The sequence below is a fragment of the Acanthaster planci genome, linkage group LG09 (assembly GCF_054643075.1).
Source record: "Acanthaster planci isolate LZ-2023a linkage group LG09, COTS_SCS, whole genome shotgun sequence".
In the NCBI taxonomy this organism is placed as follows: domain Eukaryota; kingdom Metazoa; phylum Echinodermata; class Asteroidea; order Valvatida; family Acanthasteridae; genus Acanthaster; species Acanthaster planci.
In genome coordinates, this window is record NC_141785.1 from 6711694 (window position 1) to 6736520 (window position 24827).

At 38.2% G+C, this 24827-nt stretch overlaps 3 protein-coding genes across 10 annotated transcripts; 2 read left to right on the top strand and 1 right to left on the bottom strand.

Annotated features, from left to right (window-relative positions):
- The first annotated feature begins 220 nt into the window (after positions 1 to 220).
- On the top strand, positions 221 to 9452 carry setd6 (SET domain containing 6, protein lysine methyltransferase). 4 transcript variants are annotated; one of them, XM_022253181.2, is made up of 10 exons: positions 375 to 510; positions 2274 to 2391; positions 2955 to 3105; positions 3810 to 3957; positions 4289 to 4417; positions 4791 to 5067; positions 6483 to 6581; positions 6945 to 7115; positions 7647 to 7767; positions 8719 to 9452. In XM_022253181.2, exons 2-10 carry the CDS (start codon positions 2311 to 2313, stop codon positions 8964 to 8966), a joined length of 1425 nt encoding a protein of 474 aa, XP_022108873.2. In that variant the 5' UTR covers positions 375 to 510; positions 2274 to 2310; the 3' UTR covers positions 8967 to 9452. The 4 variants fall into 4 exon arrangements, with proteins under 4 accessions (XP_022108872.2, XP_022108874.2, XP_022108873.2 ...); XM_022253180.2 differs by lacking the exon at positions 2274 to 2391 and having other exon boundaries at positions 221 to 510; XM_022253182.2 differs by lacking the exon at positions 2274 to 2391 and having other exon boundaries at positions 221 to 510; positions 8621 to 8759.
- On the bottom strand, positions 9121 to 14450 carry gpn3 (GPN-loop GTPase 3). 5 transcript variants are annotated; one of them, XM_022253184.2, is made up of 10 exons: positions 14183 to 14446; positions 13642 to 13696; positions 12944 to 13017; positions 12548 to 12656; positions 12206 to 12293; positions 11858 to 11937; positions 11298 to 11432; positions 10987 to 11092; positions 10606 to 10696; positions 9121 to 10263 (listed from the first exon to the last, which is right to left on the bottom strand). In XM_022253184.2, the coding sequence occupies exons 3-10, from the start codon at positions 12989 to 12991 to the stop codon at positions 10066 to 10068; spliced, it is 855 nt and encodes a 284-aa protein (XP_022108876.1). In that variant the 5' UTR covers positions 12992 to 13017; positions 13642 to 13696; positions 14183 to 14446; the 3' UTR covers positions 9121 to 10065. The 5 variants fall into 5 exon arrangements, with proteins under 5 accessions (XP_022108876.1, XP_022108875.1, XP_022108878.1 ...); XM_022253183.2 differs by having other exon boundaries at positions 12944 to 13048; positions 14183 to 14445; XM_022253186.2 differs by lacking the exon at positions 14183 to 14446 and adding an exon at positions 14007 to 14148.
- Positions 14451 to 14481: 31 nt separating this feature from the next.
- LOC110989074 (actin-related protein 2/3 complex subunit 3-A-like) lies at positions 14482 to 23418 on the top strand. The gene is made up of 6 exons (XM_022253188.2): positions 14482 to 14637; positions 20052 to 20142; positions 20742 to 20821; positions 21363 to 21431; positions 21802 to 21928; positions 22252 to 23418. Exons 1-6 carry the CDS (start codon positions 14632 to 14634, stop codon positions 22407 to 22409), a joined length of 531 nt encoding a protein of 176 aa, XP_022108880.1. The 5' UTR covers positions 14482 to 14631; the 3' UTR covers positions 22410 to 23418.
- The last annotated feature ends 1409 nt before the right edge of the window (positions 23419 to 24827 follow it).

The window sequence follows — 24827 nt, forward strand, 5'->3', positions numbered from 1 at the left end:
CTTGTAACTAGAGCCGGGAATAGAATATTACAACCAATTGCTTTTAGCCATAAACACTTGAAATCCCGGTGCCTGGACAATCAATATGCGCAGTTGAAATAGTCGGTGTTTTATTCTGTGCGGTATTAAAGTTTTTGCTCCCTGCATGTTTACAAGATAGCACCCTGTAGTGGTGTTACAGCGCCGCCATGCGGCGCTGCATGTACGGTATTTGATAATGAGCAGATCATGTTAGTACTACACGACCGTGGTACGACGCGACGGTGCGCAGCATGACCTCAGCCATACGGAAAATCCTATGAAATGGCTAGTGCTGCGAAAAAACGAAGAAATGATCATGAAGCCAACTCATTTCAGCAGTCACAGAGGAAAGACTCCACGACGTTAGACTGTGAGCTTGGAACGTTTCTCAGGTGGTGCAGGGATACGGGAATTGATGTAAATAAGAAGGTCATTCTGTGGCAATCATGCAGTCAACAGCGCCACCACAGCTGCCAGTGTGACACACAAGTAGGCATTATTATGGTCAAAGTTAAACCGTGGCTGATTGGTGTTTTTGCAATCTTAATTTTTCAGGACACCCCTGTCTAACGTTAGGCTCTACGTTTTTGTTTCAAACACTTTTCGAAAATATCTTAGGTCCTCCAAGCTGTGTATTGAGGCATTTTCATTATTGTCTGGCATGAGGCTAGCCCCTCTATCTAGTGTGGCACAGACTCTCACTCCTGATCCATCCTTAGCCACACATCCGTATACGTTTCAACAGACATATGTAATACACGGACTGAGCGATAAGACACTACATGTGCCAATGGGCTCTTCCAAATCTTTTAGATATCTTGACATGGAAGAGCCGTCGAGACGATGAGGGGTCAAGTGACGTAATGTCCAACGACCTTATTTTAAAGATGGCGTCTGTGAGAGTGAGCCTGTTAGATTGAATGGATAAAGGAAAAAAGACTGGAAAACACCTGAATAACGTGAGTAAAATCATTCAATAAATAGTTTTTAGAAAGCAGAAAGGTCAAGAATCATGTTCGTGTGCAAAAGAAATTGCGCCCACGATGATACATGTAAGTGGGTGAGCCGAAAGTGTTCAATACGCTGACACGAAATTGCGCATACGGATGTGTGGCTAAGGATGGATCGGGGGTGAGAGTCCGTGCCACACTAGTGGGGCTAGCATGAGGCTAGCCCCAGACTGGCATGACTGGGGGCCAGTCTGCTGGACTCCCTCCCATGGGGCCCCACAACGGTCCATTCAAACAGGTGGGAACCCTGTGAAAATGCCTTCTGTGAAACCACTTTTGTGTGTATGGATCACTCACCCCATCAGTACTCTGATGTAATACTTTGGGTGATTTCTAGTTTGTAGAAATTCGTGAAATTTTAGGGTCGATTGGGGCCATTCGTTTACATGTACTACAGTGATCAACTCCTGATCGCTGACCAATCATGCAGATGTAAAACACAGTCGTGACCGCCGTGGGGCCTAGGATATGGAGGGAGCCCAGTATACTGGCCGCCGGTCTGGGGCTAGCATGAGGCATGTTAGGCTAGACCGGTAAATAGGCATCACAGGTCCCTTTATTACTTATGACGGAGAGGTACACAAAGGGCCCAATATGTTTGTTTACGGGAGGCCCACGAGCCCAAATTTTACAACCCACATTTAATATGTTGGAATTAGGTTAACGTTTGGGGAGTAAGGTTGGCATAGTGCCCTTCTTTCCTTGCGGTCTACCTGTGCAGTGTGGGTTCGATTCCCGGCTTGGTCCACATGTGGATTAATTTTCAGTCCCTACTTGATTCCGTGGGTTTACCAAGAAGATACCTTTGGACTTCTCCTCCCACCTCTAAACTGTAACTACTTCTCATTGCCTGCTCGAGCATGCTATGGGTTTCTTCAGGTTTGTGAGCTACAGTGCCTAGGGTGCTCAGTTGAGGAATGCTTGATGTCTTTACCAGAAATGAAAATAATAATGTAATAATAATAAATCATTGAGTTTTGCAAGTTCACAACTGAAGAACTGAATTTTTAAATGCAACTTTAGAAAAGTTTCTTAACATACATGTAATGATATACCTCTTTGCTTGCTGAATGAAATTCTTACCAACTTAATTTTGGCAGTTGAAGACATACATACATGTACAGACGATACATGATGACATGCATGACATGTTATAGACAAACCCAGCCAAATTTCAGTGAATATATTCCTGATGGCCACATATTACACGTTCCCTTTTCTGCTTCACTTACAAAATTGAAGGGGTAGTTTCTGCCTTGGTCGTCTGTAGTGCTTGGGTATGCATGTGTTTATGGTGCCTTACGGGCAGGACAAGAGAAACTACATGTACCCCTCGAGGAACAGTCCTTGTCCTTGTGGGGTATGTATACAAGAATTTCATGAAATAGATTTTGGAAATTAAAAAGGTGGAACTTCCAAGGTATACTTAGGCTATCGATTGCAAAATGAAGTACTCTACATTAGGGACATTTGTTCGAAATATTAACCCAGGAAAGAGTCTGGTTCAGATGGGAGTGACTTGGAAACTGCATTTCATGCACTGTTGTTTTAGTAACAGAGAACAAAGGAAATAACCAACGATAATATAAATGCAAGGGTCTGCAGTCTGTAAGTGTATGTCTGGATAAGTAGCCTCATAACCTGAGAACTGCTGGATGTACATTTGTACCCAGAGACGACACTGTAAAAGTCAAAATGGCTCAAATGATAGAAATCTTGCCATTGCGATAACTTAGAATTACTCGCCTTGTGGACTTCAAATGTGGTTTAAGGATTCCTCTTGCTGGTCCCAAGAAGCCCGTGGCATTTGGGGCTGACTGATTAAGGGTCAAGGTAAAACAGCCACAATGATAGAATTGTTGTCACTGGGTAGTCCTTCATCCTACCCATTAAAGATGGATCCTGTGTCCTTCCCTTTTTCAGGTGCGAGTTCACGTGGGTACAGAAGGGTCATGCATTCGTTATGGGATGATTGCCATAGACAACATTGCAGAAGGAGAGATATTGTTTACCATACCCAGAGAATGCCTTTTACATCCTGACAATTGCTCCATCACGGCATTGCTGCAACAAGGTGAGATCAGTTTGGCCTCCCCCCAAAGCACCCATCTTTACTGGAGCTTTCCTGTTTCTTTGTTGACTAACTTCCTTACTTCAGTCTTTAAGTTTCTACAATTTGTTCCCTTCTTCATCTGCTGGTAAATGAATAAAGAAGGAAGGATGATGGTAAGAAATGAGGAATGTTGCCAGAAAATGCAGAAAGGAAGTGGAAAAAGTTACTGTAGTGTACATATAAGAAAATATGCCAGAGTGTTAAAGAAACGAAGGATGCTAGGAAGGCTACTACCATGAAGGTTTTAAGGGAGCATGACTGACTGACTGACTGACTGACTGATCTCCTATCCATCATGGGGATGTAGAGCCACTCAGGCCTGACGATCATGTGCAAGCTGCCACAACTGTCATGCTGGCACACCCAAGTATTGCCTGGATGACCCCTAGAGCTCTTCGAAGGAAGCATGGCAGGCCTTTAATTCAAGGAAGCAAAGATGATGTAAAGAAAACTATGAATACCAAGTAGCTACCAAGTAGTATTTGCTCCCCACAGTCTACCTTTTCCTCTACTAATCACTGATTAACTTCCTAGGAAAGAAAATAAAATTTGTTCACAAAATCTCTGAATTTCATATTTTATTGAGATGACAGTAATAAGGTAGATGGGTTAGAATTTCATCTAAATCTTTACACTGTTGTAAATCTCTGGTTACTTTCTTCCAGGGGAAAGTGAGCTGCAGAGTGAGAGTGGCTGGGTTCCTCTTGTTCTGTGCCTCATGTTTGAGTACACTTGTGCCGACTCTAAGTGGAGGCCATATCTGGATCTTTGTCCTGACAGAAACCAGTTAGATTTACCAATGTTTTGGGACAGGTAACTAAGCAGTAAAAATCAAGTAATTGCAGAACACTCATTTGCAGTATCACCTCAAATGTGCTAATGAATCAATCTATAGAAATGATTATGAGAACTTTTTAAAGCCAATACATTAGGTTAGTTGAATTCATCTATTTTAAAAGAAAATGCATTAGAAATGAGAAACAATTTCCAAAAAACCCAAGACAAATTACTGTACATTTTTTTCAATACTGGTAAATTGCTATCATTTGAGAATCAGGTAAGGCAGATGTTTTGCTTGTGCTTTTGGATTAAGTTTATCAGCAAGCTTCTTTTTTTTAAATTTAATTTTGTTTTCTTTTAAAAGAGAAACAATCAGCAAGGAATTGCAGGGAACTGGTGTTCCAGACGTGGTTTACAGAGATGTAGAGAATATCTGTCATGAGTATCATTCAGTAGCTGTACCCTTCATGAAAAAGAACCCAGAATATTTTGAGTAAGTAGCCATTCATGTATATATCAGATATTTTGGTGACTTAGCAGATAGTTGTGGGATTTTTTTCTCTTTTTTAGGGGTGGGGGGTTAATTAGTAAAGGGAGGAACTTGGTGTCATATTGACTTGAGGAATTCTTGAGAGTTGTGGGTCCTAGAGATTTTTTGCATTGTACATAGTATTGTGTCAGTATTTGCTGGTGACACATCAATTCCACTGTTAGCTTACTAGTCTACATGTAGATGTTGGTCATCTCATGTCGTCTCTCCCTGATTGTAACTTCAGTAACAGTGGTGGTAAATGTTTAGTTCTTGGGTTTCCATCCAGAATTGAACAGCTGTTGTTTGTTTCCTCTTTCGTATTGTACTGTTAAAGTCTTAGTGTCCATACACTAGAACTTTACAGAAAATTGGTAGCCTTTGTGATGGCTTATAGCTTCACATCACCCAAGCAAACGAGTGAAAGTGCTCATGAAGAATCAGTGGATGATGATGCGGAGGAGGGGGTAGATGATGAAGCTGAAGATGTACCCACCCTGCTGACTATGATGGTACCAATGGCAGATATCTTGAACCATGTAGCTAAGAACAATGCCAGGCTACAGTTTGGTCAGTCAAGACTAAGCATGATAGCAACTAGAGATATAAACAAGGTACATATCACAGTTCTACTCCGAGTGTTTTGGGGGCATTGGTCAAATGGGGATGTTTCTTTTTTTCTGATAAACATTAAAGTTCAGTGTTATCAGTAGATTCTTTACAAAAAGGGAGCTTTTTTGTCTTCATGTTCAAAAATGGAAACTTTCAATCGCATTATCAGTGTGAAATGCTCACAACGTTCAAAGCATTCCTATAGGTAGTTTTCAGCTGTGTGTCCCCACAGTTGTATGTTCCTGTGGATAGGCCTTTTTTTGTTTGGCAAATTAGGACCGAGTTGAGGGAACATTTCTCTCTCCATAAGGCCTAAATGTGGTGTGTTTGTTCTCAACACAGTGGAGTGAGTATGTGCGTTCTGTCAGCTGTCCATTTTAAGCCTTAAAGGAACCATGGAATAGGATTTTTATGAATTGAATACGTGAAACATAGCTTTAGACACTGCAATGAATTTCCACCTCTTTTGTACCAGTAAAAGGGAGAAAATTGCAACCATTACGATTTGATGCTACTGAAGATTTCCATATTCATTAAAAGCATGCCGTCATTCAAGGCAGAATGAGGACTGTCTCCATAACTGTGTGTACAATATATCACACTTTTCTACATTTTCTTGTGGTAGGTTTCATTTTACACTTGGTTTTCATGTTAAAAAGGTTGTTTAACCCTAACTGCCCAAAACCTGCCATACTCCAACAGCAGGTTTTGGCAGGTTTTGGCAGGTTTGGTACCATACCTTAGGAACCTGCTGTTGAATTTTGTGAGACTTGGGATGAAAGGCCAAGGGAGATGGTGTTGGATTCTGTGTGAGTTGGGACACACAGGAGTCATTGTGTGCAGTGTCTGACTTGCTATACCAATTGTTGGACTATGCTTGATTTTGTCAGGTTTGGTACTGTTCAATGCAAGTCATCCTATGCTGCATTGACCCATCCATACCATATCACTCAAACTCCAACGGGCTCATTCTGTTGGAGTTTATCAGGTTTGGTGCAGTAACCTGCATGTACAAGTACATAGACAAGTAGATGAACCTGTTGGATTTTGTGAGGTTCAGTATGCTTTCTAGTGCAAAAGCCTAGGGGGTTAGGGTTAAACAATAGTAGTGTCCACTGTTTCTTCAAAACATTGTTGGTGGGTAATTTTAGATGGCTGAATTTGCACTGTTTTTTTGGTCTTTTGTATTACATCAAAATGGTACCCTTTTGCTATTGAAAGTATTTTCTAAGAATTGGAAAACTCCTGCCTTCTTAACACTTCAATGAAATCATGTACTCCTGTTTGTTGCAAATTTGCAACACATAGTGATATCCAGCAAAACAAGTTGAGCTGAATTGCATATTTCCTTTAACTTCTTGTGGAGTCATTTGTGTGTCCTCATCAGTCATAGCTTCTGCTTATTCTTGTGTAACAGGACGAGGAGATATTTAACACATACGGTGAGCTTCCTAATTGGCAGCTATTGCAGATGTATGGATTTGTTGAGAAGTATCCAGAAAATATTTATGACACTGTAAGTATGCAATGTAATTGACATGTACGTGTATGCCCGTTACCTGTTTTTTAAAAGATTTTTGAAGAAACAAGGTTCGGATTGAATGAAGTATGCTGAGATTATCATGTTGGTTTTAACCAATGCACATACATGTATATATTTCACAATTTATACAAGCTATGAAGTTTGATGTCTTGTGCTGAGTCATTTTCACACCAAGTTGTGCAATTTGAACTGGAGGTTCTCTCAAAATTTTAGTGGAGATTTTAGAGGCAAGTTGCTGACAAATTTTATTGCTAGTAGGTGAAAATGATGTACACTAGTTGATATAAAACAGCCAATGTTCATGTGGATCCCACTGACTCTATTCCCATGGAGAAGGTGGACCTTCCATTGATTCTGTTGAGGGAACATTTGGAGTTTGAACTGGATGACCACCTTGCCCAGGCTAAGTGGAACTTTCTGAGAGACACTGAGGAAATGCTTGATGACAACATCATTATTGGCTTGGATGGCATCTTGAATAAATGGGAGACGTACCAAACATTAAAGGTAAACAATATCAATGTCTTTACTGTATTGCACAGGATCTGCCTAACGTTTACAAATCAACTTGAAGTGGTTATGGATAGTCATGGTCAGTGAAATCCAAGTTTGTGAATGTGGTTTAGCCATACTTTGAAGTCAAGTTTCTGTATCAGAAATCATGTTACCTGTTCTGTTTAATGTAGGCTGGAACCCATCTGCCAAAAACACTCTGTGTTTGTGTTAATAGGCCTCAGGTTATAATGAACACCTCACATAACTCATTTAATAGTCAGTTTTTATATCAAAGTGTGTCCAGAGCCCTTGAATACTCTGTTACAAGTATTGAATAGATCATGCCAATTCATGACTCCATTTTCTTGCACTGGAACCAATTTTTGGTGACTAGAATAGTCAGTTCTTCTCATCTTTAAGAGCAGAGCATTATTTTCTAAAGGTAATACATGTACTGTATGAACTTGTTATAAACAAAATGTATTAACAGTGCTCATTTTAACGAAGTTGCACTTGTTTCTTGACCTTTCCCTCGTTGAACAGATCTGTACTATGACCTCTGCTGATTTTAAGAAGCTTGAAACATCTTTTGTTGACGAAGATCTTGAGGAGGAAGGAGACGATGGTCATATTGAGGACAGCATAGAGGAACTCTTTTCATTTGGTGAGTTTGCTTTGCTTGATACTCTTCAGTTCTTTTGATGGTACTGGTGGTTGATTTGGATCAAGCGCTGCAATGTACCATTACTGATTAATAGTACTGGTGGTTGATTTGGATCAAGCACTGCAATGTGCCATTACTCATTAATGGTACTGGTGGTTGATTTGGATCAAGCGCTGCAATGTACCATTACTCATTAATGGTACTAGTGGTTGATTTGGATCAAGTGCTGCAATGTACCATTACTCATTAATGGTACTGGTGGTTGATTTGGATCAAGCGCTGCAATGTACCATTACTCATTAATGGTACTGGTGGTTGATTTGAATCAAGCACTGCAATGTACCATTACTGATTAATAGTACTGGTGGTTGATTTGGATCAAGCGCTGCAATGTACTATTACTCATTAATGGTACTGGTGGTTGATTTGAATCAAGCACTGCAATGTACCATTACTCATTAGTTGGTCTATTAATTCCTTGAAATTATTGGAACTGTTCGTAAAGAAGCACTATTTTTGTGTGTTCATCTGTACGGAAGATCAAAGGATAATGTACATAGAGATGATAGAGCATCGAGTATCAAGTAAACTGTTTACCTGAACCAGACATAATAGATGTTGTACATTGTGCAAATGGTAGTCTAAACGATGTGTGTCATTATGCTCAGGACGCATAAAATACGTACTGTACACTTTCCGAGCATAATATACTTATGATGCATGTCGTTCTACATAACCACCTTTCCCGACCACAGCTTCAAACTGATACACAGCACTGTTGCATGTTTTAGCTACACCATTGTTGCCCTCATGTGCGTTCCAACTAACAGTTAGTATATGTATGCGGTTTCAGGATGGTGTTTAGCAAGTGAAGATTCATGTCAGAAGACAAATAATTCCACTTCATCTCTGGTATATTAAAATATCCACATTGGTTGGTTCCTTGGCTAGATGGACTGATGGACTTGCCATCTCCATGGAGACAGCTTCTCATGGTATGTGCCACTAAACATTTGAAGTCTTTCAAGAACACAATGGAAGAGGACATGATGCTTGTCAGTGAAGAGAACTCTACATGTAATGCTTCAACATTAAACAGGAGACAGAAGTATGCATGTTACCTGCGCATTGGACAGAGGAAGTTGCTTGTGAAATTGATGCAATGTTTGAAGACTGAGAGTGGCACAGGGAAGAAATAATAGACACATGTACATGTACATTGTACAATACAATATCAACACAGTCAGGAACAAGCAAAGACCAGAACCTACACTAGTCGATGTGCATGCTAAATGGAAAAGAATCAGCACTGGCAATAGTTTTTGTAAAGAAAAGAATTTTTACAAAATGGTGTACAACTAAAGAGAAACACTTTTGCAAACTTTAATTAACAGTAATGTTTAATATATACATGTACTTTCACAGATCGAAATTTTGTTAGAGCCAGTATGCGTCTGCATGGAGCAAGTAGGTAACATCAACTTCTAATGTCTTATTGGATTATGAAAATGAGAGGGGTTGATAAAGGCCCATTGGTATACATGTAGATTTCACATGGATGGTGAATGTATTCGTACATTATAAAGAGATACTAGCCAGAAAGGAATCCAATCACCATATTAAAGATTTGTGTTGATCATCTATTATGAGATGTCAATAAAATGAAAGGTGCTATTTTGGTATGACTCTTGTCAGAATCATTTATTGTGCAATCTGAACAAGAGATACTGGCGTGATTTCCAGGCTCTAACACGGTACACGATGTTTTTGTTCTCATTTCTCTCTATGCTCTTATTTTATTTATTGAAACTAAGAAAGTGGGCCTGACATTTCGATCCTGGCAGTATCATTTGTTTTCTTCTTTCCTGCCTTTGTGCAAGATGGTGCTAGGGTGGAAATGTCAAGGCCTACTTTTTCCATAATTTAGGTCACTGTAACCAGCAATCAGTTTACAGCAGTTTTAAGTTATTTTGTTTAATCTTTATTTAATCAGGGTAAGGTCCTATCAATTATAAGCATTTCTGCTGATGGGCCTGGGGGAAGACAATGAAGATATGTTGAGCTGCTGAGGTGGGAGGATGACCCTGGACGATTATTCTGCAAAAAGTCCGAGAATCAGAGACTGAGAACCCAATCCACATGTTGACCTAGAAGGGAATTGAACCTTGTTCATGGAGGTGGAAGGCCTTTCATAAGTCCTCAGTCATACTTTTCTTTTTGCTCCTAAGCCAGTATAAACTGAATCACAGTCTGTGTCACTCTACTGAGTTGTCTCTCATTGCAACCTTTCATCAGTCCTCAGTCATCATTTTCAAGCCCTAAGCCAGAACAACCATGGCCTCTATCGGAATCCTCCTCACTGATGTCTCTTGGTACCCGCACATCCTGGTCTTCATCATACTGTAATGTGGTGTCAATACTGATGAGAAGATCACCAATGGATTCCTCATCAGTGGGATCCAGAGGTATGAACCGAACAAGACTGTAGTCCTCAATCTGTGGAGGTTGTAAACAAATCAGTCTTATACACTCTCTACAAGATGATTCAAAACTTCACTGTGCTGTTATGGACACTGTGCTGTAATGAAAATACATTTACCCATAAGATTGTGTAATATACGTTTAAGAGTACCAAGATGATTCAAAACTTCACTGTGCTGTTATGGACACTGTGCTGTAATGAAAATACATTTACCCATAAGATTGTGTAACATACGTTTAAGAGTACCAAGATGATTCAAAACTTCACTGTGCTGTTATGGACACTGTGCTGTAATGAAAATACATTTACCCATAAGATTGTGTAATATACGTTTAAGAGTACCAGGCAACACATACCAAGTTTGCAAAGGCAGCATTCAACTTCTGGAACTTGGGAGTGAGACTTTGTGTTTCTGCCAACAGAAGTTGTGGGTCCGGATCCAGAAATCTGGAAAGAAGAGTAAACTTATATATTAAGAAATGATCTCATCGGTTGACATGACCCAAAAATGAGAAATATTGCTTTTCAGAAAGTGTACAGATGATGATATTCTTATGAAATTTATTAACAAATGAACTTGAGGTTCCAATAGATTTGGATGTTCTTTTACAATTCCACAAATCCACAATTAGTTATTGATGATTTTGAAAAAAGGCAGAATTTGGTCATTTCATTGAGTAAGCACAATTTAACATTTAATCAATTTCATACATATTCAATAAAGCAGAGAAATTTACTTCTCAATATCTTTCTTTGCCTTCTTCTCAAGTAGGTCCATCTTTGACATGACATTGATGTGTGGAATTTCAAGGTTTACCATTGTAGAAAGAGCAGCCATAATACCTGTTTATGGAGAAAAACATCAACCATAAAAGGTCTGTTGAACAAAGTAAAAGAATATAACAATCTTTCTCAAAGAAAGGAGAGATGTTTGCAGGCTAACAATTCAGTATGATTTACAAGAGAAGTTTTACTCAATGAATGAATTGGTTTTGGAGTGGTTATAAGACGAGATACACCTAAGTTTAATGCAAGAAAGACATATTACCAGAGAAAAACTTGCTTGTGTCGACCATGAACTGGGAGTCAATCAGAAACAGAGCACAGATTCTAAAATCCCAACTCTGTAGAGTCTGCACTAACTGCTTCATGACCGGTATGTGAGTGTACAATTCTATCTGACCTACAAGGCAAGATGACATAGGGATGACAGCATGATTTGCAAACTGTTGCTTATAATTCAGACTAAGATGGTCCAAGTGCTTATAATGTGTTACTTTGTAGAACTTTTTGTCAGAATTCATTAATTGATTACTTCAATGTATTTTGATGCACTGCAAGCAAATTGTCTCAGAAACACTAATTTTGAAATCAGTATTCTAAATTGCACATTTCAGTTGACATTGGCGATATGAATTGAAGAAGGTCTGATCTCTGCAGCCAAGCAAAGAGCAAATTAGGTGAAGTAAGTCTGAGTCTAAATGTGTACTGTGGCTACACATGGACCTAGGCTGTACATCTGATTTCATTAACTTGAGTTTCGACAACTAGAGATTCGTGTATATCTCACAAACAAGTATACCACATTAAGAAAAATGTTTTTCCTACCTGGGCAATCAAAAATAAGGTAATCATCCTCAACATCTCCTAACTGCTCCTTCAGCCAATCAAGATTTTGCCCAAAATACCTGTGGGTATCATATTAACCAATGAACAAATAGTTTGTATACGTTCAGAGTGCATGTTTATGTATCAACAAAAAATGCAGTTTCTTTGCTCTGCTTGACTAGATGGCGAAAATTAAAGACACTTGATACATGGAGCATCTGGTATTGAAACTTTGCAGAGAAAAGTGGCAACTACACTAGTGACTGCATTTCAGTCCACCATTAACTGCAAATATATAACGTTATTTAGAAACAGAAAAAAGGTCACTTCTCTTATTTTGTCACTCACTCCATACAAAACACCAAGCCACCATTTGGTCCAAACCTCAGCTCGTCATCTGCCATGACATCATCAACTTCAATCAGTTCTTTAATATCTAGCAGATTTACCAAAACAGAAAGATGAACAGATTAAAACTTGACCGGACCTGAGTTTTCCACAATGTAATACACAGCTTTAAAATGCTGTATATGGGAAGACCTTTTTAAAACCTGCTTGTGAAATGTCAAACAATGTCCAAGTACATCTGTTTTTCATGATTGAAAAAAAAACCAAAGTGGTTATGAACTCATTTCTTTTGGTAAATCACATTTTTCATACCAGAATGTTATCATAATTTTCCTGTTTTACCTGCTATGGGATCATAGTCAAAATACTCAGCAGCAGGATCCAGATTTACGACATGTGCTGCACGACGGATGTTCTCACAATGCCTTAACATATTGCTGCAGTAAGTAGACTGAAAGAATAAAAGAATTTTCATCCTTTCAAGACCAGCTGAAAAAAAGTATCTCTTTAAATGTAAGACATTGCACACCATTAAGTAGGGCATTGACTAGATTCAGAAGAGGAGTGAAAAGTAGAAATGAACTCACATATTTTACTTTCACTGCTACAATCGAGTTATTTGCCACGACATGTATTGTCAGACAATTCTGTTTTCTCTTCAGCTTTTCCAACTATTTCAAAAAGTGATTTCTGTGCATGCACTTGTAATGGCACATTTTAGATTTATTTTTTCTTCACCTTTCCACTACCAGCAGGGCCCACAACCAGTTGTGCATAACGTGGCATCTTTTAGGCTGTCCCGGTGTTGAGCACTGTCCAGACAAAAATGTGAAATTTACAGATCTGAAACAAATAATTACTTTTAGTGAGAAAACTATACATTACATAAAAATCATACTTTGCTGTGCAGTGTATTTTGATCATGTTTTCAGGCATACCCAAAGCCAATTTGGTCAAAGCATGGATCCTTTAATCATAATTATTGTTTATGTAACAGTCACAGAGACAGTCAAAAATCCTTCCACTTCTGTTCAAGGATAGATAGCCTAGAGAACCCAAAGTTTATTTTTGGTAGGGGAGCTAAACAATATGAGCATCTTGTAACAACTATGGAAGTCTAGGTTGCAAAAATGTACTTCCCTTCTTCCTAAAGCACGTAAAAATCAGCACCAAGATCAGACAGCTGCCTCACCATTTTTAGACTTAATTTGTGCTAGATAATTACCCATTTCATTAGCATGTCCGCTTGAAAAGCCAATTTCAATATACATGCAATGACAAGGTAAGATTGTAATAGAACCAGTGAAGTTTTGAGATCATTTTAATTGGTGCAGGAACAAGGTTACTGAGGTAATTTTTTTGTTGTTTTAACCAAATTCCTAAAACATTTATGATTTTTACAGAGAGAACTTGGAGGAATTAGAAGGCTACATTACCAAATTTCTTGTTCTTTATTCTGCAAGACATTTCTTCATACCGCCAGACCTCTCACTGTGAAAATAGTAAGAGTTTTGAAAAAAGGCTGATGTGATGTAAATCAGATAAAAAGTCACCAAAACAATGAATCAAATGCAATGGTAAATATTAAAATAAACAAGATACATTGGGTGTCAGATTTCCCCTAAAGCATGAAATATAGTAAGAGACCCAGGATTTCCATTTTACAATGTTCACGACACAAAGTTGGCAAAAAAGTTATAAGGTGGCAAATTGATTCTGGTACACCCCCAAAGGAAAATGCCTTTGCTACGCCCCTGCCTAGTGCACGTCCTTGTAATGGAATGATGGATTAAGGCCTAACTTAGAAAAATGAGACACTTTGAGTAGGCCTAAGCCTAGCGTTGGTGACTGCAGTCTGTACGGTCGCCAAGTCCCATATTTCGCCACTTTCGGTGAAAACCAATTAGACTTGACAATAGGTGGCGAAATTAGGGACCTGGCGTGGCAATTATACAGTCACGACCGTTAGTCCCTAACCATGTTCATCCCATGTGTTACAATGGAGGCAGCCATCTTGGAATAAAAACTGGCCCAATCGTTTTCCAATACTCGACTTTATCTCCTTACTGGCTTCTTCTCTTAAACCAGTCCCTGATTGGAGGCAAGAAATGTGCAAGGTAAATCAAAGTATTGTTTTGCGTTTTGAATCTCATTTGATCTTTTCCGTCGCACTATCCGACTTTCTGTTGAGCTGACAAGCTTGTAAGAAAAACAGACGTAGCCTAAATGAAGACGAGGTCGAATATTGGCAAACGGCCATACTGACAAGGGCATGATGGGAACCCGTGATCACGTGGTACGTACTAGGAAGTGGTGTGGTGCACTTCACTTCCTCATTGCTCGGCTCAGCTCAGTATACGGGTGTGCCATAAATACTTGTCAGCTTGAAACATTGTGACGAGGAAGCTGAAGACCGATAGTTCAAAATGCCGGTGAGATTATTTGATGAATTACACAACTAACTTGTTTCCATGTACTGGGCCTAAATCGCAATCAAGATTCTTAGGAAGTGGGTGCTTGCATTAGCATTAAATTTATGACATTATATTACTTAGTAGTTATCATTGCATGATGTACACGTACTGACGTAGGCCTAGTAACGTTATTCTGGTTCTGGTAGAATACTGCATAATCTCATCAGGGATGTAATGCAGGCGCGAAGTGACTGAGCAGATATTTACGTAAAGTGAGCCTCTCTGATGATATATGTATCACCTAGGCTACGCTATATTGAGAGTTTCGACTTGACAGTTGCAATACTTGGTGCATGACGTATTTCTGCTGGTAATTTCTTCCATTCTGCAAAAGTTCTTGGAAATAATGAGAACTTGTAGCTGTCCTTATGTGCGGATGGTTTGATGAAGGATATTGCCACCTGTTGTCTTGTAGAATGGTTCGGTTTGGCCTGGTATGAGTCCGTATTGATGGCAACAATTCTTTTGACAGATTTGTAGTGGAGGTCAACCTCTACGATGTTATTACAGGTACTTAATAGGCCTGGGCCTACTATATACATGTAGTTCAACTTGCATAATGACATGTAGGCTGGACTTGAATCAAGTCGGACTTGAATCAAGTCAGACTTATGTTGCTCTTCCCTTGTCATCCATCCCTTCAGCCGGTACGGTACGCACTACATACATGTGCATCATACATACCTGTACCCCCAGAACTGTGGGGTCTGACTACCCCCAGAACTGTGGGGTCTGACTACCCCCAGAACTGTGGGGTCCGATGTCCACCCCTCTCCCATGAACGGAGCGGACGTCGGACCCCACAGTTCTGGGGGTAGTCGGACCCCACAGTTCTGGGGGTATATCATACATGGTTGTCGCTCTCGGCCTGGCAGCTTGCATAACCCTTAGGCGCCCTCATTGGATAGCCGTTATTGTACAACTTGTGTCAATGTCACCAGTCAGAAAGTCCGACTTGATGGATAAGTCAATCAGACCCCCGTCGGTGATATGTAGTTATTCATAATTGCATATGAACGACATGATCTTGCATAATGTATATGGAATTTTCACCAATCAAAGTACATGTAGTCAGACTTGTAGACTCGTTCATTATAATGCAGGTATGAATGACTTAAAAACAAATCCGGCTTTGTGGTTGGCCGCTACCACTTTTGATAGATGAGCCTATTCAGTGTGTACAAACAAATGGCAGATTCGTCTTGTCAGGATTTCTAAACTGAACTCATTGTAATAAGTGGACACGAGGGCACGAAGCAACGGCACGCAGTCATATGTATCCAAAGCAGAAACGAAGACGTCACAGAGATCCCGACTTGAGTCAAGTCTACATGTAGGGCTACTTCCAGAACTGTTAGGTTTGTACATATGTAAATGTACATACATGTAGCTATCTGGTTTGTATAAACCTGACAGTTCTGAAAGGAAACGACATGTATGACTTAATCTTTATATGAGTCTTTTAAGCTAGCTAGATTCATTGAAATTTCACAATGTTTGAATTAGTATTCTTATATTGTCTTTTTAGAAGGCTTTGAATTTGCTTTCAAGTGATTGATAGGTCTCCCACCTCCATAAGGCATTTACATGTAAACAGAAGTTATGATGAAATATATGTGTGCCAAATATATACATTCACACAATGGTAGAAAGGCATTGTGGGAAGGAAAAAGGAGCAAACATTTGGAGCCTTTTGCCTTCCCACAATGCCTTTCTACCATTATACAAAATCACTCATGCAGTATTTGCGATGAGGCTTATATTCATTTTGATATATGCAAATACTTGTGACCTTTTAGGCATCTTTACACAGTTTATAGATACTGTATGTTTACAAATAGGTTAGTTGGGAGACATTTTGTGGTAAATTTTTCAGCATTAGGGAGACATTGGCTTTTAGGGAGACGTTTCAGTGTCTCCCTGTTTTCAAACTCTCAGAAGGAGGCCGAATTTCATTGTCCATGTTTTGAGAGATGATAGTGTTTAGGGCCTAAAATGAAAACATACAAAGTTTGGTTCAGATCAGATTAGGAAATATTGAATTATGGGACAGTTACATGTTGGAAACATTTTGTTGACCCATTAGCGGTAACTATTATATTGAGAAATAATGTACAATTTTAAATATGTGTATCTTGTGAACAGTGTGGAACTGGAATTTGTGGGAAGGAGAGTGAACCAGAATTTCTCCCAAACCAGGGGGAGGCTTTCAGTGTAACGATAGATTTGAACTGATAATGATAACATGCACAGTAATTAGTAATAGTAACCACCACATGTTCCAGTTTTCTTTTCTTTTTAACCTTGTACCACAGGTAATCAAGGTACCCATAAGGATATTCAATCATATTTGCCTGAAATTAGAATTTCTGTGAGCATCACCCTGTCCTGTTGTGGATCAAATAAATATTTTTAGCATAAAATTTTACTGTGAATTCAAAGTTTTTAAAGTCAATTAAGGTCAGTAGAGTTTGCAAATCACATTTTCATTCATCATACAAGTACCCCTTTGGTTTTAATCAAGGTCAAAAACGATGGTCACACAAAGATTTAAAAAATAGCATATCAGGAATAGTGCCACCAATGTGTGGGTCTGTGAATCTAGCTACCTGTGGTTTTAAGACCATACGACTGACTTTTTTTAAAAACTAGAACTTTTTACTCACCACCCTCTCATTCTCCTGATAACGACTCAAACCCACCTCGAACTCCATATGCATAACACTCTGTGTGAGTGTGCATGCGTCAGGTTGATGGTTTTTATATTAGCTCAACCTTTCGCTGGCAGGGGAGATGGAACCATGTTTACTGTTTACACAACTGTAAACAAATTCAGTTTTTACATCTGGCTTCATATACAAAATGGTATTATTGCAACATTTCCAAGTGTGGTAGTTCTGAAAATTCCCCTCCAGTTCTTTTCAGAACCACGTACAGTTACGAGTATGAGCATGGTGCTACCACAAACCTTTTAATCCACTTTTCCCCTTTGCCAATAAAAGCTGATTATTCCTGTTAATTATTTCAAAAATTGTAACTGATGCCACTTTAGTTGGTCTCCTGCTCTTTTCCTAAAGATTGGTGACAACCTTTTTTTGTTTTTATACTGAATCCCAAGATCAACATGAAAACCTTTTAGATTTTTGGAAGTGAGATTTCAGTTTTTGTAATATCATGAATATTGTATTTCTCTTTATTTCTCTTTCTGGTTGGGTAATTCTCAGTTTCCATAAATTAATAGGCTAGGAAATAATTTATGAAGGATTTTTTGGAGATGAAATATTTAAGAAGCAGAAGGAAAACTAATTGCCCATTCTAAAATGTCTTGTTAGTTTCCCCATTGAAGGGTTCCAGACACATTATAAGGTGTTAACTGTCTTTCACGCTCTATGTCTCCCGTGAATTTGCATGAAGGAACCACAAATGAAAAATTTGAATTAGCTTTATTAGGCCAAACAAAAAAATAGCTGTTATTCCGGGTACCCGACTCAACCTAGAAAAACATGTGGAACCTATATCTTTTTTTTGACAAATCAATAAAATGTAAAAACTTATGGTGCCTTGCCTTGAGCCTACCGGTAATTTTGTCTACATCGTCCTTTACATGTACATGGTTTCGTAATTTTTTTGGCAGGAGATGGACGGCTCTTCTGTGTTTGTTTATCAACAAACAGCTGCTTTACTACTCAGTCACAGTGCTGATTTGTAATACTGGCATGCACATGTACAGTATGAATCTGACACTGGCTTAGTACCTGTTACAAATAGACCACACCCCTCCAAAAAAAATTTCAGACCATCTTCCGACCCTAATTTCTTGGGCTATACAAATTTAGAGTACAAACAAAATTTACCCAACCAACCACCTTAATTTATTTTTCAGTGTAACAGGAAACACAACTAATTTTTTGTTTGGCCCTAGTAGGATACAGGACCACACAAAATGTGTGCAATGTGCATATGAATAGTGAGGCTGGCAACCTGTCAAAATGCACAGTGTACAGCACATGTAGATGTATGTACATGTAGTTGTGCTTCTGTGTGAAAAACAGGAGTACAGAATGATGCATCATTGTCTTTGGACTGTTTGTATGAGATCCCATGACAACTGAAACTTTTAAATCAAACTGTATGGACTAAAGACTTGTGACCAATCGTGATCCAAATTGTGCCATCAAGTTACCCAGAAAGTTACTCAGTATTTGAAATATTCAGAATCCGCCATTCTTCGTTTAACAAGATTTTCACAGTTAGATTTGCAGATTTTTTTGCAAAATCACGGCTCAAAGTGGACACAGACAACAGAGGAAATCTCCATCTTGAATATACCGGTAGTTCCAGCTATTTTATGAACAAAGCTGTTTCACAGTTTCTAGACTGAAGTGAAAATGCAGTGATGTCAAATCTTGTTTTTGGCCACATATCTTTGAAGCATTCAAAGCAAAGCTTCAAAATGTGTACTTAAATTCATTGTACTGTTTTCTTCCACTGCATTTTTGAATGCTTGACATACATGTACACTACAATCAACCAATGTCCACTCCAATGCAAATCATAATACGTACATGTAGCATAGGTATTGCATACATGTCATGCATTCACACATGTGAACGTGTACATGTACACTGTCCATATGCTGTGATGGGTAATTCAGCAAGATATGCCACCTTAACATGTATTTTCTAAGTGAAAAAGAATAAAAGCAAGGCTATATCATGTACAGATACATGTACAGGTAATCAGAATCCTTTCCATTTGAGAATTTCAATAATTGAAGAGGAATATGAATGATTACAAGTAACAGAGAGTGCATGAATGATTACAAGTAACAGAGATTACAAGTAACAGAGTACATGAATGGTAGCACTCAAAATGAGCTAATGTTGGTTGTAGAGTATTTTGATTTTTTAGAAGAACTACTTTATTAAATTCATCTACAGTGTACATGTATATGTATTTGTTTTTTTCAAATATCTGACAGAAGAGGTTTCATAGCATTGAGTTTAAAACATGATTTTTTGAAATGATTTCGCTGACTTTTATTTTGAGTGATATACCAGTATTTCATGATTTTAATCAAACAATCCTGCTAGACATGCTAGAAGAAGCCTTTGTGTGTCACATGAGGCTTCCAGGAAATGACAAAAATTCCAAATTATGTTGATTAATTGTCAAAGTTTCCTACACAGCACCTCCATTGTTATGTGTTTACATGTAGTTCATTCATACCTTGACTTTGGATTTAAACATCATGGTTCAATTGAAATCATGGACCAGTTTTCTTTTACAGTAAAGCTAGTTCTATGAGTCTGTTGATGCATGTGCATACACGTACATGTACATGTATTTCAAATTGTCATATTGTATTTCAGGCGTACCATTCATCACTGAGTGCTCCTACAAGTTTAGGCAACATGGCACTTCTTCCAATCAACACCAAGTTCAAAGGGCCAAGCCCTCCTGGTAAGATCTGTTTGACTATGTCTTCCAGGGATGACTAGAATATGAAAAGAAAATCTTCTTGCCTCTCCCATGATGTTAGACTTACATACCGACTATTTTCAATCCCTACCCATTGGCAAAACAAAAGTGGGTAGCATGACCGTGGTTTAAGCATCAGGTGGAACTAGGGCCTATGTTTAATGGGTCTGCTTAAAGTTGGTGGAAAATTGCCTTCAACTATAGCTGAACATTCTGTGTTTGTGGGTGGCATATTTTACAGATTAGCAATGAAAAGTAGTCATGCACATTCATAAACCGCCCTCCTTAAGGCTTCCGTGTTTACTTGACAGGAACAGAATTTTTGTGCAAGGATGTACCAGTAAATGCAGAATGTTGATTTTAAACTTGTGCGGAATTCTGTGGTTAAATTGGGCCCAGTAATCAATTGGCTTTATCCTGTTACTTACTATCGAGTGGTCACTGGTAAATTGTTGACAGGCAAACACCTGAGTCTGGGGTTTACAAGCATTGTGAAAAGGAGGGTCGTTGGAATATGATTTATGTATTGATAAAGTTTATTGTCCCTTAGTTGATATTTCTATGTTCTTGCTGAATTCAAGGTAATGGAGGACCTGATGTTATTGATGAAGCACTTCAATACTTCAAGGCCAATGTCTTCTTCAGAACATATGAAATCAAGGTGTGATTTCTGGTTTTCTTTTTTGGAAACACTCGTTATTGCTGTACTATTGGCAATTGCTACATTCCTATTGCCTCAAGACATATTAATGTTTATAAAACTTGTTCTTTTTGCAGTCATGTACTGTTACAGTAGAGGATAGTCAACTTAATGCCAGAAAATGTGCAAAATTTCTCTTTACGAAAAGAGGTGAAGTGTAACAAGTTTAAACCTCTTAAGTTGGCTGTACTTTTCAGGCTGTTATCTGAAGATGAACATTAACAATTAGAAACTTGTGAATCTTTGTTTTTTTCTTCTGATGATTTTCTCCAGACTCATTTTCACCTTTCCAGGAATGTTTCATGTAAAACCCTTATAGTGATGCTCAGTACAGCCTGTGAATGTACAGCTAACATTGAGGAAATCTTGTCAAATTGTGACAATTTTGAGTGTGGAAGAAAATTTCAGTGTTTGAACTTACCTGTATTCCAACTAACCCTCATCTCCTCCACTTTTCCACAGTTCAATGGGATAAAATTATTTATCTTAATATCTGTTGCAGAGTGAAGCAGATCGCGTACTCATCTATGTAACACTTTACATTACCGAGTGTCTCAAGAAGCTGCAGAAGGTAATTTTGTGTTCAGAGTTTTTTCATTCAAAGTAAAATTCCCACAAAGCCTTGGTTTAGCATTGCCAAGTTGCTGAAGTGTTTGGTGTGAACGTTATATACAAAAGGAAAAGTTTGATATCTTTTAACTCTCTATCAACGTAGATTTTGATTTATCAGTTGGAGTAGTTTGAAACTTTGAGCACTCAAATCGAAATGTTTTGAATTTGAAAAGACATTGACATGTAATATTACAATCATATATATTACTAGAAGTCAATCTAGGAATATTACATATGAGACAATTTTTCTTGGTGTTGTCTGATTTATAAGATGCCATTGTGAATTTCTAATATCTGCTTATTTATTGTTTTGTTTTTCTCTACTCCAGTGCTCATCTAAGGAAAGTGGTAAAAAAGAAATGCATAGTTTGGCTATTGCAAACTTTGCTGTGCCAGGAGAACCTTTGTTTCCACTGAATGCAATGTATCAAAAGCCTTCAAGCAAGGCTGAAGCTGGTAGGCTTTTGTACATATTTATCTGCATCAATTCTTACATAACTCAGTAAAAATGAGTTAAATTAAGTAAAATTTATTTTGTTTGAGATTGAGAATTTATGCAGTCAGTCAAATATTTCACCAAATGTGTAAATTTTTTACATTGACATCTTTTGTGTTTGGAGCTGTTATTCCATACATGTACATGTACTTGCCATTAGATTCACCATTGCTTCTTTAAGTATTCAAAAGTGTAGGATTGTGTTTTAAACACTGTTAGGGGTGATAGAATGTAGTTACTTATGTCTGTATTTCTGGTTTCTTTTCATGCATTTCTTTGCTAGATTCCATGCGGTCCTACCTGACACAGATTCGGCAAGAGACTGGGCAACGTATTGTTGAGAGGGTATTTGAGCCTGAAACTAACAAGCCCAGTAAATGGTGGATGTGCTTTGTCAAGAGGAAGTTTATGGATAAGAGTCTGTCTGCCCCTGGCCAATAAGGTCACCGAAATGTCAGAGGTCAAAATGAGAAGTTCTTCATTTTGATCAAAACCATCCCTCAATTTTGTTTATTTTAGCAAGAGTTTAAATTTGGCAGTTTCGATTTTGTACATAAAAAGCAAAAAAACACAACTGTGTATCCTAAGTGCCCACATTGTAGCACTTAAAAGAAATTAATGAGGGAAAATATGCTAGTCTGAAGGCATAAACACACAGCCTATATTTTGTCCAAAGTTTTAATCTATCAACCTTTGTAAACATGCATTACAGATGTTTATACATGTACTTCCTCTGAATAATTCATGTTTTACATTCATTTTTAGAATTCATTGGGCAACCTACTACAAATCAAATGGATCAGTGAAATTATGTTCATTACTTTTCATCATCATGGCTGTAAACAAAAAGGTGATAGAAATTTGTAGATTGCAGAAGGCTGTGTGATAAGCCGACATTCCCCAAATGTTACCATTAAGCTAGATTTAGATAGCTTTAGAATCATGTCTTTCATGGCAATATAAAAGCTGTTGGTCAAATCAAAATGAGTACATTTTCAAAAATACAGTCAGACAGTTCTAAAATAGAAGTGGACTCTTATACTGGAAAACCTGAAACATTAATTTAATGATGTAATCGAATATTAGAAACCAGAATTCTCTAAGACCAAAGAATATGTGCCATACTGACTTCTAAAAGTGATAATGGAATGCTGAGCTTCATCGGCGATACACTGAGACACTACGTTTTGTGTTACTGAAAAAAAGTACTTTGGTCTGTTGTTCATTCTTTTGTGCAATTTCAGAGCCCAAACAAAACACAATCCCTGTTATATAGGCTTTCATCTCAACACTGTTTATTGAACTTCGTTACTTTGTTAATTTTCCATTTTGTGGTACAGTATAAGTGGGAATGCTAACATTTATAGTGACATCCAATTGCATTTTAAAGTTTGAGGGGAACGGCTTTGTAGCAGATGGTATGGAGAAGATAAAAATATATGCATGATAACATTTTGGCTCGTTTGTTTTTATTTTTCTTTTAGAGGACAATAAGGGGATGGCATTACTTTTCTGAAAAGACTGCACCCTTGCCCCACTGTATGCAAAAAAAATGGACTTGACCCCTGAGGTTTTTCTTTGATGCTAAAGCAAATTACTTTTCTTTGAGACCACAGGGTACCGGATGTGCTTCCAAAAACTTCACCCTCATGGTACCCGAGTGGCGGTCTTTATGAAACTTCATCTTATGCACTGTATATTTGAAAGGCATAATTTGTTCGTTTTTCAAAATGTGAAGGTCTATTTAATTGTGTTCCAGCCGTCCAATCCCTTAGCTATTGGTCAGCCTACTTTTGGCCAGCTCCTTTCACACGGTTGCCTCACGGGTGCATACAGTGTACATGTAGAATAGTACACCGGGCCTGCAATGCAGCGTCCATGACACTTTGTTATAGCATGGAGGAAGGACACAGAGTTGCATCTCTGGCACTTCAAAGTGCTTGATGAGGGTCTCCGCCCAGTCAGACGAATAATAGAAAACATTCCAAAATGTGCTCGATTACTGCCAGCAGCATAGTCGTGAAAGTAGGGCGAATAATATCCTAACGATATTTTGAAGTATTTTGGTGGAATTAACTAGAACGGATTGCCGTGACCAGGAAATGGAGAAAGAAAAATCCCTAACGTACGTTCGACCTTCTTTTCTTACCATGAATAAATTGGTCTTTTTGGATACACTTTTCCATTATCCATGCAGTGTTTGTAGTTTTTATATTTGGCCCTCCTAAACATCAGTTTTCAAAGACTTGGTATGAATTTGGCGAAGACTGATCAACAGCATGTCGACCACCACTGGAAAGCTAAATTCACAAGGAACAAAATCCCCTATTTCATCACAAGGAGTAATCATAAGACCTCATGCAATACATTTTTGTATAAATGTAATACAGTAAATATGATTCAAATAAGACAGAAAAATCTTATAAATAGCTTGCCATTCTGAAAATAACTTCAGAAGAAAGCGTTCGAGAGGGCAATAACTGCCCATGAACATTGTAGGGCACACAACCTTACACAAGCATTGAATTTCATGTCACGAGATCACACCAAACAGCAACAAAAGCATTCATGTTGGTTTATTTAAAACATCCAAATCTCGCCGCACTAGGCCGAATTGCATTTGAACTGACATAAAAGTGGACACATTTAGTATTACATATATAAAAAAATATAAACATAAATCATTCAAACTAGTGGCGGTTTTGCTATCTACTTATAAATATAAAACAATATAAAACGTTTAAGATTGGGGAAAACCTCTAAAATTGCCTTTAAAATTACGAGAAAACAAGTATGAAAGCTTAAAAAAATTACGTAAAAAAATCAGCCAGCATTTAATAAACGAACAAGGTGCGGCAA